This window comes from Eublepharis macularius, chromosome 11 (genome assembly GCF_028583425.1).
Source record: "Eublepharis macularius isolate TG4126 chromosome 11, MPM_Emac_v1.0, whole genome shotgun sequence".
NCBI classification, from domain to species: domain Eukaryota; kingdom Metazoa; phylum Chordata; class Lepidosauria; order Squamata; family Eublepharidae; genus Eublepharis; species Eublepharis macularius.
Window position 1 is genome coordinate 9,670,787 of NC_072800.1, and position 20,517 is coordinate 9,691,303.

A 20,517-nucleotide genomic window follows, 5' to 3' on the forward strand; every position below is an offset into this window, starting at 1 on the left:
TCCATGGCAGCCATCCACCTGTCATTGATGGTCCCTGCAGAGGGGGGAGAGAGGGAGGGGGGGCACCCGTTGGTGGCAGCCCGGCATCTGCTGCAAGCACCTGCAACCTGCGCCTCGACGGAAGTGGCTGGGACGCCTCCGGGCCCTTACGGCCTGCCCTCTGTGGCAGCGGAGGAGGCTCCCTGGATGGCGCCGAGGACCCTGACTTACTGCGCGCGGGGCCCGCAGCCACCTCCTCTTCCAGGAGGTCATGCTCCACCTCGCACAGCGCCGTGTCTAGCCACGCTCGTATGAGGTGGGCCTCCTCCGCACGGCCAGGGAAGAGCTCCTCCAGGTAAACTGGCCGCGCAGTCATCGCACCCTCATCTGCCAGGAGGTCATTCCCGGCTGCCTTGGCAATGAGCTGGGCCCCGAGCCTGGCCGCCCACTGCTCCCGCCACCCGTCGCCCTCCATGCAGCCGGGACCGCTGTGGGTATAGTGTTTCTGTGCTGCCCACCGAACTACACCGCCCGCCGGCATGACCTTGGAGGGTCTGAGATGTAACAATTCCCTATCTTCTGTCTGGCAGCTGCATAGTTCATGGATAGGTTCAGCACAGCCCCCCCCCCCGTCTCAGACCTGTGGGTTGGAGGGGAGGGGGCCGTGGTGGTTGGCTTCCTATGGCCCCAGGGCCCTCTTCCCTTGCGGGGATGCTGTGCTGCTCAAGTGCATCCTTGCGGGACGTGAACCCTTGGGCCTGGCTGTACGTTGCGCCGTGGGACTGGGAATAAAGCTCATCTACACATGGACCCGTGTCTGCCTGCGATACTTTGGTGAACTGCCAGCCATATCCTGCCCTGGCACCATGAGCGCATGACCAGGCCCGCGGTGACAGCGCATCCCTTCCAAGGGGGGGGGGGCTTAGGATGCACAAGGACTGGCCAGGGGCCGCTCTGGCATGTCTTCCATATTGCCCTAACGCACCTGCCCTGCCTGGCATGCCGCCCTGAGCTGGGGCAGTCACGCAACCTGCCATCGGGGGGCCCTCCCGGGCCTGGGGTGGCCACCCAGCCTGCATGGCCCGGCCGGGGAAGGGGCACGCTGTGGCAGCCAGCCGGGAGGCCTCGGGCTCCCGCATTTTAGCCACTTTGTGCAGCTGATGCGCTCTTCCACTGCCCCTGTGGGCGGGGCCAGCGGCCTTCCCTGCAGGATTGGCGGGGCTGGCAGCCTCGGAGTGGTTCCCCCCCCCGGCAGGGCAACGCGAGTGGCCACAATTGCTGAACGCAGGAGACGGCGCCGAGCCAGGGCGGAGCCACGCGCAGCCTCGGACACACCCCACCCCTCCCAACAACCATGGCCTGTTGGCGTGGGAGGCTGGCAACTGCTCCACGGGATTGGATGCGAGGCAGGACGCCCTGGGGTGGAAGGTGTTGGAATGACCAATGGGGCTGCTGCAGACGCCCGAGGGGCTGGACCCACTCTGGGAGGCGGCCGCTCATGGGACTGTGTTGCTGGGGCTGCGGCTGCGATGGGGGCGACCCTCCCCAGGCGCGCGAGACCTCCTGCCCGGGATATGGCATCCGCCTGCCACCACCCTGGATTCTCCATTGGTGGGGGCTAGGGTTCCCGCGAGTGGACCGTTTCCCCTGCCATCTCCCGCCCCCTTGCAGCGGCAGCTCGCACCACCCTCTCCCTTGCTTATCGGGTGCCAGCTACTCTCCCCACCGGGGATTGATCCCCCTCCCCGCTCACATGCCCCGCCCCAACCCTCTACCTGGCCATAGATGCAGGGGGGTTAGCCGTGTTAGCCTGTGGTAGCGAATTCAAAAAGGGTCCCGTAGCACCTTTAAAACTGTCCAATTTTATTGTGGCATAGGCTTCTGAGAATCAAGTTCTCTTCGGCAGATGGGTGGTACAGACACTGGTCAAATACAGAGGAGGAGGGGGGAGGAGGAGGGAGGGAGGGGGCGGGGAGGCAAGACGGGGTGTGTCGGATACATTTGTGGCAATGTGCAGGTGGGGAGATGTGACGGGAGTGTTGGGGGAGGGGCGGAGGACGAAGTCAGACTCGCAGACACAGAAAACAGTTGTTGTACATCTCGTTTTATTGCACTGGAAAGAGCGGGCTTGCGTTTAGGCTGGCGAGGGAGCCGGAGCATTCCACACAGCCCTCCTTCCCGCTCGGAGGGGCGGGGCTGGGATGCAGGCCGCGGCGCGACGGTGCTTCCTGGGCTGCAGCCAACCGTCCGTCAGAGATGTTTGGGGAGGGCGGGGCGCGGGGGAGCAGCCATGCCCTGGACGTGCCTGTGGGGGAAAAAGACACGTGTGGGCTTTGCCTCGTTCCACTGGCAAGGCAAGCCCCACACTCCGCCATCCGGGGGGGGGTTGCACATGGTCGAGGGCAGCAGCTGATGCCTGACGGTCTGGCGAGGATGCACTCAGCCTTGGGAAGCCTTTACCTTTATGGGAGGGAATGAGCTGGTCACAACAAACACCTGGCCACATGTGGTTTTCGAGGCGCCTGCCTCTGAGGCAGCCAGGGGCGGCCATGGTTGCCCCCCACCCCTGCTGGGCCTCACCCAAAGCGGCAAGTGAGCGGGTGGGTTCAGGTGAATGGGCGGTTTGCACTAATCTGCGGAATGCCCCCCCACCTCCTCCTTACCTGTCAGCGCTCCGTCGGTCATCACCAGGTGGGAGCGCCAGAGTCAGGGCACCTGCAAGGAAACGGGAGAGCATGCGGTTAATTTGCAAAGTGTCATTCCCTTCTGCCACGGAAGGGTTAGTTTGTTTGTGCTTAGTTAGAAGCAACTAGCATGCATCAGTTAGCTGTGGAGTCATTCTTTCTATCACGGTAGAAAGAGAGTTAGGCAGACATTTGCACCTCTTCCCCTTTATGCGAAGTTCCCCCAGTTTTTCGCAAAGTCCCCCGAGTGCATTCTGCGCCTGCCAATGTGAATGCCCTCAGCCCGTTTCGGTTTTCAAAGGGGCAATGCCACTCAGCAGACGGGCAGAGCCTCCGGCCGAGTGCTCACTTACCTGGGGGTTTGGGCGGCGCTGGCCGGATGTTTTGTAGGGCGCGGTCGCAGGTGATTGGGTGCAGAGAGGGGGGCTCGTCCACGCCGGGCACGCACGCTGATTGGTCCCCGGGATAGTTCTCATCCTATGCTCCTTCGGGCCATAGGGGCGGGGCGGGGCGCTCAGAGAGGGGGCTGATTTTTCGCCGTTCCATGGACGCCTATGGGCTACGCCTTCTTTTTCCGTGGCGTAGCTTTTTTGCGCCGCTGTGGGCGTTCCCGCTTCTGGAGGAGCTTAGGGAGCGGACTAACTCCGACCCCGCCTTGCTCCCCGCCCCCCCCCCCTGCGTCGGCGTAGGGCTCTACGCCACTTCTGCGCCGCTGCCCGGGCGCCTGTGGCTTGCACCAGTGCTGGCCCGCCGGCGGGCCAGCGCCGCGTCCCAGCGCGGGCGGAAGGCCACTTACGCGGGCGTACGGGCTAGATGCGCCCTCGCAAGCCTTAGTTCGGTTCCTGTTCACTTTCCGTGCCCTTCTTAGGATTGGGCTGCCCACTTATTAAAACATTAAAAACGTCATTTAACAATATAAGACATAGGACATACAAAAGGCACAGCTAGGGAGGAGGACCAATAAGAGTTTATTGGGGGTACGCTGAACAAAACAGAAAAGTCTTCATGTGCTGGCAATGATAAAGGGAGACAGACAAATCTCCCTGGCCCGGGGGGGGGAGTTCCCAAGTTTTGGTGCCACAACTGAGAAGGCCCTCCCTTTCTCTGGTTGCCACCCATCTAGCCTCAGATGGGCAGGGACACCCAAAGCAGGACCACTGACCAGAGCGAATGGGTAGGCTCAAATGGAAGAAAATGGCTCTTAAGGTATGCTGGCACTGAGCCATATAGCGCATTAAAAGTCAATAACTGCATAACGAATTGGGTCTAGAAGCAAAATTGGGAGCCAGTGCAGATTTGAAGGGTATGGTTGCTGTGACCCACTCCTATTGGAGTAATATAGATTAAAGCACATTGCAGTAAGTGATACAAAGCAATACACTTGTATTCTAGGTGAACTTCTGAACTTTGCATGAACTGTCTGGGTTTTTTTCCAGAATGTTAGCTAACCAAAACAGGTGTTTCATCTTTGACAGCCAATTAAAAATAGTGGACTCTATCTAGATTAATGTACTTCTATCAGAAAATGAACCAATGGTGATCTACCAACTCTATCATTTCTCACAGATTTATAGTTTTGCAAGTTGAATATAATGTCATGTTTTGGCTAATTAGAAGGTTATACAATAGAAATTATGAATATTTAATGAAGCATCAAACCAATCATATTTGTTTTATGCTATCGCATGAAAAAAATCTTAGATATTTGCATAAGATAACCTATAAACATGCAAATTCAGATAGCGTGTTAGGGTTCTGATTGGAAGCAATCTCCTGAGAAACTAGGTGAGAATTTTCTCTTTGCATTGTATGCTATGGGAATCATAATGCATTTCATAGAAACTTTGACTGTTTTAAACTTAAAATTTTATTAGGAAATGTTAGCAAACCTAATACTTATTGCCTTTCTATGTTCTGTTTTTTTAGTGGGTGGGTGGGTGGATGGATGGATGGATGGATAAAAGATGGATAAACCCCTACTGAGAGAATTAATGTTGCCTTTCCCAGGAGCAAAGCTGGGGAAGAGAATCGAATCCCTTGTAGGGCAGGCTCATGAAATGGCTTGGAATCTTTGAAGGACTGTAAGCCATCAATCTAGGGAACTAATTCAGACAGGTTGCATTGTTTTAACCATGTTTTTCATTCTCCAGTGTGACTGAAATGATTCCACACTCCCCTTTTCCAATGCGAGTAATACGCAAGTTCCCTCCTTCCTCCACTTTTAATAAAAATTTAAGAGAGCCTGTATCATCCCCAGATTGCTTGAGAACTGGGTCACTTGTATGCCAGTAGCTCTGAGCGGAGCTAGGCTGTGTGTTTAGTTGGATAAGGGGTGTGTGTGTGTGTGTACAGTAGAGAGTGTCAAAATTTAGCCTGTCAGAGTCTGTCTAAGATCTTAAAGGGACAGGTTGGTGGCAGTTATCCATTGTGAGTATGGGCTATTGTTCAGGGGCAAACAATAGCCAAACATTGTCAAGGAGGCTGGGGGGGGCGGGGTTCCTCCGTCTGTATTTTTCTTCTGCCCTTCCCCCTGAACCACTGTGACGACATGTTTGATTGTAAGTCCTCAAGATTTTGAATTGGCCCTCAGGCCCATTTTTGGAAAGTTGCTGTCCTTGTAGCCGTAGGAGGTTTACAGGAGTCCATTCCTGATGCTACAGGGAAAGAACTCCATTTGCTCTCTTGGCTGCCCACCGTTAATTGTCATCTTTCCCCCTCAGGCAGACTGAAAACTTGCTAGTGTAACACGTTCTATAGGTTCTGAGCCTGAACAAATTAAACATTATCTTCTGAAGTTTTAATGTTTGCACCAATTACCTGTGAGGTGAGGTGACATTTTACCAGAAGGGGCTTATTTCTGGCGTGTGGCTGTCATAGCCAGTGTGTGGTATTGTTTAGAGTGTTGGGCAGGATTCTGCTGAGGAAGCTTGTTGAGAGATCTTGGACCAGTCACATAGTTTCAGCCTGTCCTACCTCACAAGGTTGTTGTGAGGATAAAAAAGGAGGAGAGGGGAATGATGTATGCTGTTTTGGGTCCTCAATGGAGAAAAAGGCAGGATATAAATGAAGCAAGTAAATAAATATACCCCTGTTTTCAGTGTACTACAATTCAGCATAATGGGTGAAAAAAAGATTCTAAGAGAATTCAGCCAGAAGCAGGAAAGGAGGAACATGAGAGGCAGGAGAAGGGAGAGAGAGAAGAGAGTCTGTGTGAGGATTAAAGTAGAATAGTGAGAAAGGGATAGCAGTTTTGCTATTTTATCATTGATATAATGTAGTAGATGTGATACATGTTTGTTAGCCTGTTTAGTGATTTTCTTTTTCATGTATGTGAAAATATAGAAATATCAAAATTAAAATCACCATGCACAGTGTCTCTGCCTCTTCCTTCGGCTTGAAGACTCTGTGAGACCCTGAACCTTGTTACCGTGTAGAGGGTCAGCAGGTGGTGGGGGCACCTCCCAGCTTGTTGAGCCTTGGGGAAGCCCAGAGAGGGTTGCATGAAGCGGAGGCGTCCGACTTACCGGGCGCCTGTTTGCCGCCGGCGGGTGGAGGGAGCAGGGGGAGCAGCGTTCGCCACATCGGTCCCATCCGGGGAATCCCCGGGTGGGACTGATGGCGAATAGAATTCAAACTTGGGAGCCGGCCAATCAGGGGCGGCCTGGCCGGCTCCGTGCAGGGGCGGGGCTAGGCTGCGGACCTCAGGTCTGCAGTCTTCCCTCAGGTCCGGCAGCTGGGTATATAGCCAGCTGCCGTCCCCGCCCCTCGTTAGTTCGTCTCGTCGCGTTTCCCACCCACCTCTCCCTCACTTTCTGTTTGTTTGAATCTATGTCACAACTTTCGGGCGGTGGGCATTGGATCAGATCACTTTTGGGGGAAGCTGGGGGCCGCCGTGCCCCAGGCTTCCCGTTAGGGGATTCCCTTAAGGAGTCTTGGGAGTGAGGCTTGGGGGTGCATGCCCAGCTCGGGGGCTGCCACGGCATCCTCACTCCCAGGTGGCAGGGGATTCACTCAGGGGTGTACACCCAGGTGATCTCCCCCCAAATGCCACTCCTCGGTGCTCCCTCCCCCCAGCCGGGGTCTGGGGGGGGGGGTTGAGGTCCATCGGCTGGCAGGCGGGTCAGCCGATGTCTTCTGGGATCTGATCCACATGCTGCGCCAATACTCCTCTGTTGCTGCTGTCAATAAAGTTGTGGCCATGTTTTCCCCAAGCACTGGTGTGGTCTGTGTCTGTTCGAACCCCCCTTCTCTCTCCCACCCTCAACGCTAGGCGGCAACATCATTTGCTTCTTTCCGTATTTGTTTTGCTCTGTTTTCTGCTTTCTTCCATAATCCATTGCGAATTTCTGTGAACTTTTCACATCTACACAAGTAATACATATTTATTGATCTTTAATTCAGTGTGATACTTCCATAATATTTGATACATATCCAATGTTTACCTTCCTTTCAAGTCTTATACGTATCAACAAAAGAGGTGAAAGGTATATGCATGTAGTTCCGTTCTACAACATGGACAGCTTGTGTTGCAGTGACATATTCTGGTGATAATTCCTGTTTGGGAGGAAATCAGACACATCCCTGCTCAGTGTGAGGTCTTGAGTTTGTCTCCCAAACCTTATGTGGACTTTGAAAAGAATTGGAAAGCAAGATGTCTAGTTTATTTTTCTGTCTTCATGAGTCGCCCTCTCCAGGCTCAATAGAAAAATGGGAAGTCTGATATATCAGAATAATAAACTTTTTGGTCACTAACAGGCTGCTGGGTATTCTCTCTGCTGATCTTCTCTTGTAACACCTGTAGCGATTGAGAGTGCTTTCTTTTTCTTTTCGCTCTTGATTCTCCATTGGTGCATATTAAGTGTGTCAGTGCTACTACTAGAGATGTTGGAAAGGTTGGGCATTGGATTGATTTGTTGAGCAATTTGTTAGTTTTTCTTTTTCAAGAGAGTGGAAAGGAAGGTGTGCACCTAACCCCATTTAGATTAGTGTAGGTATGAAGGGCAGCTGATAGAGTTTCCCCTTTTTTTTCTCACCCGGTATATGGTAAACAAAGAAACAAAACCCTGGTGGGTTAGACAGGCCAGAAGCCCATAACATATTAACTTCCCTAGTTGCCTTAATAAAGAAAAGATGTTTAAAGCTGTAGTATGCAATATATACTTGAATTATATCTTGCATTTGGATTTTGTGTATAATGCTATGTTGGAAAGCGTGTACTCCATAACACTTAAACTTATTGCTGCAGGCAATAAGTGTTATGGAGTACTGCTCTTGAGAACAGAGTCTTTTTGTCCCCCCAAGAGTAAATAAGCTGGCCATCCTCATTCTAGAGTTAATAGAATGTTACCTTGAGTTTGGGAAGTTTTATCAACCTGGCCTGAATGGCCATAGGAATGAGCTATTAAAAAACAAACAAACAAAGCTTCAGTTTAAGTGACTTTTCTTCTGCAGACTGCATGTGCTTTTAAAGTGTTTATTTTAATTCTGAGATTTCCCATTGTTATAACAGGATATTTCAATATTTAATACGTTTTTGTCTGACCCCTTGTAGGAATGACTTACCTCGACCATGCTGGCACGACGCTGTTTCCTCAGAGTTTACTGAAAGCCTTCACTGATGACCTCAATGCAAATATTTATGGTAAGAAGAAACTCAGCAACATAAGTATCCCCTTCTCTAGTTTGTACTGATTGGAATTCCACTCTTTTCTTTTGGACTGTCCCTGAGGAATTGATCAGATGCCAGTTCTTAACAGGTGCCGTTCTTTAACATGAAGAATGGCAAATGTCCCAACAGCACCAGTTTCTCCCAGTTACCAGGACTTTTTAACTCTTCCTATTGCGAATAGCAGCAGATGCTTCAACAGAGGCCTCCCTTCCCCTTGGCTCATGCAGAATTGCTGAAGGGGAAAACTCCATCAAAAGCTTGGTTGACAAATAATATCTTGGAGCGGCTAGTATTCTAAAGGTCTGCTTCACAGCATTCGTTTAACTATTTCTAGCCTGCATTTCTCTCTCAAGGAGGAGACGGCAAGTCAGCTCATAAAAGAATTTCTCACACTTTAGTACAGGGAAGGAGGGTCCCTAATAAGAGTCCCCAGTTGTGAAGGTAAGAACTGTATCAACTTAATTCTCCATCAGTAAATCTAAGGCAACCCCTATGCTCTTGATGAAGTCACCCAATGAAAGTTTGGAATATTAGCAGTGAAGTCTAAGCAGAGTTACGTTACTGAAGCTGATGAATTTAGAAGGGTGTAATTTTGATTAGGACTTATTTATTTGCTTTATTTGTAGCCTACCTTTCTTTCTGAACCTCAAGGCATGTTACAGAATAAAAGCCATCATTCATACAGTGTATTGCATCCAGTGGCCAATGCACTGGTGCAGACAACATGAAACACATGAACAACAAACGGAGGCAAAGTGCACTATATTGAACAATGCAGTAAGCGGAACTGCACAGTAAAAGCAAGATAATACTTAGAATGGTCTTTGCAAAAGGCTAGTCAGCAAAAGTTGCTCCCTTCTTGTGTAATTAAGAAACAAGGAGTTGCAGACGGTTCGGTCTTTCAGCTTGGACCACCAGACTAAAAGAAATAGGACTGCTTGTGTTCTTTATGTGCGTCCCACTTTTCAGCAATGATTGGCTTCCAAAGTGGCTTATGATGATGACAATTTAATGCAAAGGTATTATTAGGGAAGCCTAAGTACGTGGAGGGCAGTCTCTTCTGGCCCTTGGCAGCTGGTGACAATAGTCCATATTCTAGTCTCAGTTCTCCTCTCCAGAGGGAGGGGGCAGAAGTGGATGAAGGAAGAATCAGGGTTGGTTGATGGTTAAAATGCAGCCCATAGAAGCTGTAATATTTTTGCCACTGCTTTTTCTCTATTTATGCACCTAGATAATGAGCACTTCTGTGGCAGATGAGCACAACTTCTGATTCTCTGAGTGCAGCATAGATGGGGCAGTCAGTTGGGTGTTGTGTTTGGCTAAGACTTGGGTTCCTATCTCTGCTCACTGTGGGGCAGATTGGATGACTTTGGGCCAGTTACGTGATCTCAGACCAACATCACAGGGCTGTTATGAAAATTAAATTGCTGGGGGTGGGGGACACACAAACATCATCCTAAGCTCCTTGCAGAAGGGTAGGGTAATCTAAGGGCTGGATAAATCCCGTTTTTGCTGCCTGTACGGAGCCTGCAAATTATTTGGATATTAGTACCTAGCGGACCACAGCACTTGGCTCTAGGGGGCAGTGTTTAGTTTCATAGTTTAGGAGTTGTGTGGGTTTGTTTTTATGTGAAGTGTAAACACTTGGATTTTATCAGTCCTCATTTTGTCACTATTAGAAACTAAAATATACAGACAAATAAATATACTTATGCTACCTTCTGTTCTAAAATGGATAAGGAAGTGCAGTGAAAACTGTAGGAGTATTTAACTTGTTTTTATTTTTTTATTTATAGTCCGCCTTTCTCACTTAAACTCAAGGCAGATTACACACTGTCGGTCAGCACAGTCAATTTCAAAGACATTTCAATACACATGAAATCGCATATATACATGCAGATTTTCAAAGATTTTAAACCAGCAGAAATCCAATACAGAGTTGAAGAAATGCTGAAACAGAACATTAGTGAGTCTAAAACGGACGTATTTTAACAACATAGGATCTAACCACAGTTGGATCATACTTACAGCGATAGCAGTGAAGTCTGTAGTCGCTCCCAGTCCCTTTACTGATGCATCTCTTTGAGACCGCTTCTTTCTATTACAGCCACCCTGTCTGAGTAAAAAAAGCCCTCTTTTAAAAAAAATATATTTTACACAACAACAAATGAGCAACAAGAAGATAAAACAAATTTCAAGGAGAAGACAAAAATGTGGGGAGGGAAACAGCTTCCATCATACATGCGTTAAATCAATTTCTAAATAATAATATTCTGTAAAATAACTATTCAGTACCTTAGTCAAATTTCAGATAAGTGTCTCCATCCAATTAAAAAACATTTTTAAAAGAGCTATATTCTGGAAATTCCATTAAATAAATTAGGAAACCATTCCAGATTGGAAAAAAGCCCTCTTGAATAATTTAGTTTTGCGTAGTTTGTGGAAAGCGAGGAGAATGGGAGCTTTCCTAATCTCTTCAGGTAGGCCATTCCACAAAGTGGGGGCCACCACAGAGGAGGCACATATATGGGCAGCTGTTGATTTAGAAGGCCCTGTCCAGATGTGCAAAGTTGCTGTGGTGGAACATAGGGAGAGGGGTGGTCCCATAGATATGCTGGACCAGAGCTGTGAAGAGCTTTGTTTGTGATAGCCAATACCTTGAATTGAGCCTGGTAACTGATTGGTAGCTAATGGAGTGACTGCAGAAGGGGAGTAAATATTCATGCTCCTCCTGCTGTGCATCACTTGGTAAAACTGTATCTAATGTAACACATGAAATGGTTGGCTTGAGATGGGTCATGTTTGCCTAAAAATGCAAAAACGCTTCAAGAAGCCTAAAGGTTCTTTGTATCCCACGTTTTCAGATTTATTAGGTTTGGATAGACAGTATCAGTCTTCATATAGAGCTCATGGTGATATAATAGAACTTGATTGGGAAGCACCCCAAAGGTGTAAAAATAAAAAGTCTTTCCTTTTAAGACAAAGAATCAAAAGACTTGAACCATTCAAAGGAATTATGTATATTCACAAAATACTCTTCCATAATCCACCAACTGTGGCTTGATTGGCATGGGTTATATTTGAATTCAACTTCTGAGCAGACTCCAGGGATTTCTTTTGTAATGGTAACTGATTCTTTCCAGTCTCAATGTGGGAGCTTCACTGTCTGTCATTGTTTGCTTGCATTTTCTAGTCCCACTGAAAAGCTACTTTAAAAAGCTTGAGAGCACAACAATGAATGCTGTGTTTAATCTACACCAAACACAACCTCAACGGGTTGTGTCTGGTGTGTCTGTTTATCAATCGGTAATCTCTCTCTCTCTTGCTTTCTAGGCAACCCGCACAGCCAGAGCATCAGTAGCAAGTTGACATATGATACTATTGAACATGTCCGATACAGGTACAGAAATATCTGTGTTGTGGAGTTTGTAAGAATAATGGTACCCTGCAACCTGTTCTTTCATCCTTGACTCTAGAACGTAATAATATTGTTTTGAATATTTTTCCATATCAAGAATGAAAAATGAAATCCTGCCCTCAAGTCATAGTTGACTTATGGTGACCCCTGCTGGGGCTTTCAAGGCAAAAGACTAACAGAGGTGGCTTGCCATTGTCTGCCTTTGCAACCCTGGTCTTCATTGGTGGTCTCTCATCCAATTACTAACCAAGGCCAACCCTACATAGCTTCTGAGATCTCATGAGATCAGGCTGTGTGATTAATTAGTTTGAAAGGATTAAAATTAGTTGAAAGGATTCCAGGGTTCATAAGAGGTGAAAGGTTCAAACTGCCAGTTGGAAACCATTCTGCTTCCCCATATTCCATCCTAACAGTAGCCTCTTTTCCAGAGTACAGGTTGCGCATCAAAACAATCAGATGTTGTGGCACCCCCATTTCTTTTAACACCATCCATAGCTTTTCATGATCCGCATAGTCCAAAGCTTTCCTGTAGTCTGTAAAACACGGGGTGATTTTCTTCTGAAATTCCCTGGTATGCTCCATTAGTCACGGTAAATTTGCAATATGATCTCTAGTGCCTTTTTCTTAATCTAGTGTGAATGTCTGGCATTTCTTTATGGTAGACTCTTTGTGGTAGAATTTTGAGCATCACTTTTCTTGCATTGGAAATTAATACAGTGGTCCGATAGTTGCCGCAATCCTTGGCATCTCCTTTTTTTGGAACTAGAACGTAAATTGAGTGTTTCCAGTTTGTGGGCCGTTATTTTGCTTTCCATATTTGTTGGACATAATCTTGTTAAAACTTTGTTGGACTCCATTCCAGGAGCTTGAAATAGCCCTGTTGGTACATGATCTACTCCTGGTGGTTTATTTCTCCCTATTTCTTTTCACTTTACTTTTTAAGACTGTAGGTTCTTAGTCAAAAGATTCTTCTTTGAAGGAATCTATCACCCTTCTGTCTTTTCTGTATAGTTCTTCAGTGTATGGTTTCCGTACAAGGGATGGGGAAAGGACGACTGGAGCATGGCTAGACCACAACATTGTGTGAGTGCTTCCTTTTCAGTGGCTGAAGATAAACCTCCTGATCAGGGTTTTTTTCTGGGAAAAGAGGTGGTGGAACTCTCTATTACTACATGTGCGGGCACAAAGCTCGCGTGCGCGATCCCGAAAATGCATGATGACGTCACTCCTGGAAGTGACGCCACTTAGCAGAAGTGACTCTGCTTCTCAGAACCCAGCACAATGCATTACAATGAGATAAATGTTAGTAAGTTTGAAAAATTACACTATTATGAGAACGGTTTTTTTCCTTTCTGTATCCTCTACAAAAAGTGAAATCTTCCGTTCCCTTTCCCAAACATTTCATTACTTTAGAACCATATTTTAAAATATGCAAGAAGGAGGGGGCCTCTAAAAATCCAAAACCTATCTCACAAATCCAAATTCTAACAGATTCCTTCTGCCAGTGTAGAAAAAAAAATCCAAAATTCTTTCGCAAAATTCCAGAGTCTGAAATTCCTAATCTAATAAATATTGAATTTTCAACTTTTCAGGGAGGATTATGCTTTACTGGAGCAATTCAAAAGAAGATACTCCACTTTAGCTGCATTAGATTTATACTTAGTTTAAACTAGCTTTTTTTTGTTGCCTGGCAACTCTACCTTACCAATAGCTAAGTTGTTGTGACATTGTGAAATGCTCATAGATATTCCAGTGTCCCAGACGAACAATATTCATAAAAACTTCCTTAACACCCATATGTCCACTGCAATTTCAGTGATGTTAATCAGCTGAGGGTGGAGAGAACCATTTGAGTTACAGCTATTAAGACATAAGAACACCTATATGCTGATGAATATATTGATGAAAGCCTTCTGTGACTTGGACACAGCTATCCATTCCTAGCATAAAACTGGAATAACCATAACTGATATTTTAACTAATACAAATAACCATAACTGCTATATTTAACTAACACAGAACCAATCTGCTTTCAAAAGCTGAGGGAACCATAACAATGTCAACTTCAGTCAACAAAAGAATGAAAGCAACACACACACACATGCACAGCCCCACCCGCCCCCATGAAAAGAAAGCAGAATGAACTCAAAGCAGCACACACACACACACACCCCACACCCCCATGAAAAGAAAGCAGAATGAACTCAAAGCAGCACACACACACATGCATACACAGTTCCCACCCCCCATGAAAAGAAAGCAGAATGAACTCAAAGCAGCACAAACATACACAGCTCCCACCCAATGAAAAGAATGCAGAATGAACTCAAAGCAATACACATGAACACACACATAAGCAGCCCCACCCCCTATGAAAAGAAAGCAGAATGAACTCAAAGCAGCACACATACACACACAGCTCCACGAATGAAAATAAAACAGAATGAACTCAAAGCAGCGCACACATACACAGAACCCCCTGAATGAAATGAAAGCAGAAAGCAGCTTAGCCTCCTCTGGAGAGCTGGCCCCAGCAGCTCTGCTGGAGAGGCCGCATGGAGCCCCAGCTCTCTCTCTCTCACTCACAGAAGAATGAAAAGAAAGCAGAATGAACTTAAAACAGCTTAGCCTACTCTGCAGAGCCTGCACCGGGCCTCATCTCTCTCTCTCTCTCTCTCTCTCTCTCTCTCTCTCTCACTCTCACTCAGAGGAATGAAAAGAAAGCAGAATGAACTCAAAGCAGCTTAGTCTCCTCTGCAGAGCCCACACTGGGCCCCAGCTTGCGCTCTCTCTTTCTCTCTCTCTCTCACTCACTCACAGAGAGGGGGGAGGATGAAAAGAAAGCAGAATGAACTCAAAGCAGCTTAGCCTCCTCAGCTGAGCCTGCGGGGCCGAAGGAAGAAGAAATCACATGGGCAGATTCCAGAGCTGCCGGAACACCGTTCCGGAGCATTCCCCTAAAAAAAACCCTGCTCCTGATTATAAACTGTAGACTGGGGATTTCCCATCATGTTCTGTGATATTCTCTCCCCTCCCCTTTTTTCTCTTGCTTAGTTGACAGCCTAATGAACAGTTCTATTGAAATCAGAAGCTTGCTTGCCACTATTTTTTGTTTTTGTTGGTCCAAATAGATAATATGCCACTTTTCAGTTACACAAGTGAAGAAGGAGGGAATTATCTTCTTGCTTACCTTTAAGGTACTCTCATCTTTAAGGCACTTGTCAGGAGTGTGCCTGGGGCTGAAGGAGGGCTCAGCTCCCCCTCCCTCCACATATGCACGCATCTGTATTCAAGCAGGAAGGATCCCACAACATACAGCACAACAATCACTGGCGGGGACTAGGCTACTTCTTATGATTGCCAACTGTGGCTCAGGCAACTCATGGGGATGGTGCCTAGGGAAGGCAGAATTTGAGCAGGAAGCTCATGGGGGATGTGCTGTTTCTCTATGGTATACCATTGAGTCCATCCTCTGAAGCTGCCATTTGCTCCAGTCTGGAGATCATTTGTGATTCTGGGAGAACTCCAGGCCCCACCTTGAGGTTGGTGACTCTCTTATATGCGCAGTGCCGTTTTGGGAAAGAAACAGAGAGCAACAGAAGCTGCCCAGAGCAGCTTTCTGGTGCCACAGGAACTCTGCCCCCATTTGAATCAGAGCACCATATTTTTGTTCCCCTGTTCCTCTCTCTTGGCAGCCTAGCTGCAAAGGTAAGTAAACATGGGTTAAAGTTTTTGTTATCAAATCCAATAATGATATTAGGCTATGGCTTACTCTGTAAGCATTCTATTGCCTGCTATATTTTATGTCTTTGGCATAAACCCTGCCCCCGTACTTCAAGGTCATGCATGCTGGGAAAGGCAACATGGCATGCTTGCACACTTTATTTTCTGCTCAGCATGGTCAGCTGGCAGTTGACTGGGAGGACTAATGAACGTTCATATTAATGATTGAATTTATGTAATGGTAGCAAAAGTTCTGGGGAAAGCAATGGCAAACCACCCCGTAATAAAAGTCTGCCAAGAAAATGTTGTGATGCGATGACCCCCCCCCCCGCCCCCATGGGTCAGTAATAACTCAGTGCTGGCACACGGGACTACCTTTACCTTTACCTAGTAGAAGTTCACTGCTACCTATTAAAGTTCTAATCCCCACTTACTTCGCAAAGTACTTCCCGCCATGATATTTAGAAACCAGTATTGGATAGAGGAAACCCCCAGCAACTATCTAACTAGAAACATAAACAGCAATAATTCAAAAAGCCAAATCTTTAAGAAAGACAAGTTGAAATTATAATTTCACAAGTTCAAGTCTCATGTAGGTGTTACACAGCATCATCCTACCAATATTTCATGAAGTGACAAGTGCATTAATGAAAACAATATAGTACAGAACAGATAGGAAATGATATTTAGGAACAACAGCTTTGTCCCACTTCTAAATGCTTTCTCTGGGAAGAAAGCCCAGTGGATCTCTTTAAAACTTTCCCTGGTAATCATATGTAGTAGCACAGCCAAAGTAATTTGATTAAGCAGGGAGAGAATTGACTAAGATTGGTGCTTTGCTTTCCTAAGTGTCAGTGCTGGTTCTGAAAGGATGCATACTACATTTGGTACTTCTCTTATTTTGTTCTGGATTGTTAGCAGGATCTGCCTCAACAGCAGTTAACAAAATAGAAAAGAGTCCAGTAGCACCTTTAAGACTAACCAACTTTACTGTAGCATAAGCTTTCGAGAATCACAGTTCTCTTCGTCAGATGGGCAGCAGTTAACGTACATGAAAATTTCATTTGGCCTTTAATGCACAGTAAGAAACATCAGATACAGTATCTACTCAGTATTGATTGTCCTTTTGAAAGGTCGCTAACCGGAGACTTTATGAATGGATGAAACTTGAATCCTTCTGTGGCTTAATGGGTCTGCACAGAAGTCCAGTTTTAAAGTTATGATGACACAGTCATTTGTACTGGTTTGGGTGATATCTTGTTGCTTGTCTAATTAACTCTCTATTCCCATACAATGATATCACCGTAGTGTTTTTTTACTGAGCAAAGGAGATTGATGCAGGGCATTAACTAGAAAGTTTCCAATACGAAGACAAAATCCATGTAAAACCTTTTGTTCAGAGGACCAGCCAGATTGATACAAAACATTGTACAAGCTTTCAAGCTCACCAGAACTGTTCATCAGGTTGCGTGTAAAGTGGTGGAAGCAGATTTTTCAGGTCATGATGTTACAACCTGATCTTGCAAGCATTCTATTTGCCTGTTGAACCAAGCTAAACGTTGACTGTTTCCTCGTTGATATTGAGGCAAATTATGTGAAGTGATGCCCTCTGTTTTTAAAATTGGGTCAATTTTCTGGTGTCTCCTGGTGTGTTAAAGAAATTCATATTCTATATTCAGTCTGCAGTTCTGTTATAAAGATACCTAGAGTCAGGGCAGGATCGAGGGGGGCAGGGGGGGTAGTCTGCCCCCGGCACCACCAGGGAGGGGGCACCGGGAGCAGCTGCCAGAGGGCACAGGCAGCAGCATGGGCAGCCTCGCAGCCCCCCACGCTGCCTTTCGCCTGCCCCGCAGGACAGGGGGCGGCCGGCTTGCCGCACACCCCCTGTTCTGCAGGGCAGGCAAAAGGCAGCACGGGGGGCTGCGGGGCTGCCTGCGCCATTTGCCTGCCCTGCAGGACAGGCGAATGGCGCAGGTGGCCGCGCTGCCTTTTGCCTGCCCTGCAGGGCAGGGGGTGCACGGCAAGCCAGCCGCCCCCTGTCCTGCGGGGCAGGCGAATGGCGCGGGTGGCTTCCCATCCCCACACGCTGCCTCCGCTGTTCCACTCTGCGTTATGACGTCACCAAAGGGACGTCATCACACAGCGCGGGGAGCACGTGCGCGCGGGGTGGTCGGCCTTGGGTTGCCCCGGGTGCAGGCAACCCTAGATCCGGCGCTGCCTAGAATGAGGCTAAAGAGAGAGATATTTACATAAGTTATTTTGGAGCAGACCACATTTGTTTGGACTGGACTGTGCATTACGTATGTCCAAAAATAAACTTTAAGTTGGATTTAAGTTGTTGATTATTTTAAAAACTATATATGGATTATTTGCTGTTAAGATTAAAGCTAGTTGTGTTATGAAATCAGTCTGACAGTAATTTCCATTGTTTGCAATGGGAAATGCATTTACAGATTTAATACTTTCTGATTGTTCCTTGAATACATGAAACAAAGAGGGATCTATGAGAAACTCTGAAAGCTCCCTGCTTTCTCCCCTGATTTCTGACCCCTCCAATGCCTCTCCTTCTGTGCCCCCTTTTCCCGTCCCTCCCCAATACTGGTCCCCGCTTCTTCCTCCTTCACCACTCCCAACCCCCAGCTTTCCTGATGCCCCTTCTTTCCCCTGTTCCCTGCTACTCTCTGTCAGGAGGAAAAGAAGATGCCAGCCAGGAGAGACAGTGCTGAGTGTTGTTGGTGTTTGGGCCAGGAGGGAACCAGGCACCCCTGACTTCTTATTCACAAGGATCTCCCTGGGGAGGGAAGTCGGTAATTTTGGAGCTGTGACTGAGAAGGCCTTTTGGGGGGTTACCCCCGCCTGTCTAACCTTGGATGGCAAGGGCACCCAAAGATGGACTCCTGTAGATGACCAGACCGAGTAAGGTGGTCTTTATAGTATGTGGGTCCCAATCTGTATAGGGCTTTAAAGGTCAATACAAACTTCTTGATTGGACCTGGAAACTAATTGGGAGCCCTTGTAGGTGGAACAAAGCTGGTCTATCTTTTCTTCTGGGAGATTACTGGGAAGGGCCTCAGACTGCTAGAGGCATGACAGAAAAGTGGGTTCTAGTTAATTTTGTAAAATGTGGTGGTGTCATTTTTTTTCCTATTCAGTCTGTGTGTTTTTTATCTGGCATATTGGCAGATTTTATATCTCAGAATTGGCAGATTTTATATCTCAGAAATGTATAACCAATTGCTCTCATATTCACTTCCTAATTATATAGTATATCATTTCAGCTGGAGTGAACAAATAGCCCAGAAATTTTACCTTTATTTCGTTTTCTCTGTTTCCTAATTCTCCTTGTTTGTAGGTCCTAGTGCTGTATGGCTTCTCTCAGGCTTAGCTTCCCCAAAGGCCGGCTGCTCGTCTCCTGCTATTTACTGTATGGTTAAGGTGGAGGAGAGGGAGGCAGAGTTGTTCTGCTGCAAGCCAACTTCTCTCTCTTGGGCAGAGCCGTTCTCTGCCACCCACACACCTTTGCCACTGAGAGCTGGGCGTGTTGGAGCATTCAGTCAGGCCCACAAAGAGAGGTCCCCAGGATTAGAGCTCCTCCGAAATTCTACTCAAGAACGGAGGATCTGAAGGGACTGGGTATTCTTCCTTAGGTGGCTTCTTCCTCACCAAACACACCTGTCCCCTAACATATCTCAAACTTCCTTACATCTTCCTGGTTTGTTTTTAAGAGAACACTGATTTGTTTTAATTACCCATCAGTCTTTCATGGGTAGACTTGGCGAAAAAAAGACAACTTAAAAATCATTAATATAACTTTGCTTTGATTTTGGTTAAGAGTTAATGCTCTATTGAAGCCTGATAATGTAAATGGAAGGGGATTATAGGTTTGTAGTGAAGACAACTTTCTTTAAGCACCTGCTGTACGGAATTGAAACTCTAGATAGGAAAATCCGAAGCTTGAGACTTCGGTAAGCCCAGAGAAATTGATGCAAAGAACCTTAGCAGAATGCAGCCGCAACTCTTCTGCCTCAAGTTTTTCAATGAACAAAACATACAAGCTGTAAACTAGCCCTGTGTCAAGTAATTAGGAATGCAATTAAGCATTGATGGAAGCGATTAAGTGATTATGTTAAGTAATGTGTGGACTCTATTAGGGGTTGGCTGTGTCTCCAATGTATTTCAGTGTAGCCGTAATGAAAATGGCTTGAGGACTTCCACTTTCCATAAGGGGAGTTGCAGCAAGCGATATTCTTTCTTATGTAAACGAGTCTGAGAAAGGCTTCTCTTTCGTATGCCTTGGCTCAACATCTTCCTCTTCCTCTTCCTCTTCTTTGCTTGATGCGATGTGGAGAAGAAAAAAGTGAGCTAACATCAGTCTGGTGAGAAATAAAGTCACAGAAATTGGCTTGACACCAAAGTACCGTTTTAGCAACTGGTGGCAGGAGCCAGGGCATTGAAGCTCTATAATGAGGCCAGGTGGTGGCAACCTCAAGCTGGGGGTGTGGTAGGAGCTTCTGCCACCACTCTTACCTCATTGTCACTGTCCCACCCATAACAGCGAACACCCTTTCCCTCCTTGTCCCCCACGCAGCATGGGAAGTTTCACATGCCCAGTTGGGCTTCCTGAATGCAGTTGCCATTGCCAGGCCTTGTTCTGCTACCACCGAAGCTCCATTAAAGATATTTTTGCCTGAATGCTGGTCAGCCTTATATACTTGTTCCTGGCACATTAGGCAATGCTGTACCACCAGCCCAGACCAAGAGAATATTGCTCATCTTCTTCCTGGATAAATGAACTTTGCAAGGATACTTGGCCCTGCGCTGCTTCTGATTTGCCATGAGCATTGATTAAAGCAGCTTCATGTACCAGTCAAAATTTTGTTTGGCTTTGTGGAAGTCCATACCCTTCTTTGAAGAAATCATTCTCCCTTAGTGCACCATAAGCACTGTCCGTGGGTGCTGGAAGAGCAATGCATTGTGAGCCATGGGTGTTAGGGACGATGCCCAGTGTTTGCCACACTTCCCAACCCACAACTCCTTGTTCTGTG

General features: G+C 47.0%; 1 protein-coding gene across 1 annotated transcript in view; it reads left to right on the plus strand.

Annotated features, from left to right (window-relative positions):
* MOCOS (molybdenum cofactor sulfurase) overlaps positions 1-20,517 on the plus strand; it is a 228,390-nt gene that overhangs the window by 14,244 nt on the left and 193,629 nt on the right. The window contains exons 2-3 of the mRNA XM_054991830.1: positions 8,215-8,304; positions 11,665-11,731. Coding sequence (XP_054847805.1) covers positions 8,215-8,304; positions 11,665-11,731 — 157 coding nt within the window. The remainder of the gene's footprint in view (positions 1-8,214; positions 8,305-11,664; positions 11,732-20,517) is intronic.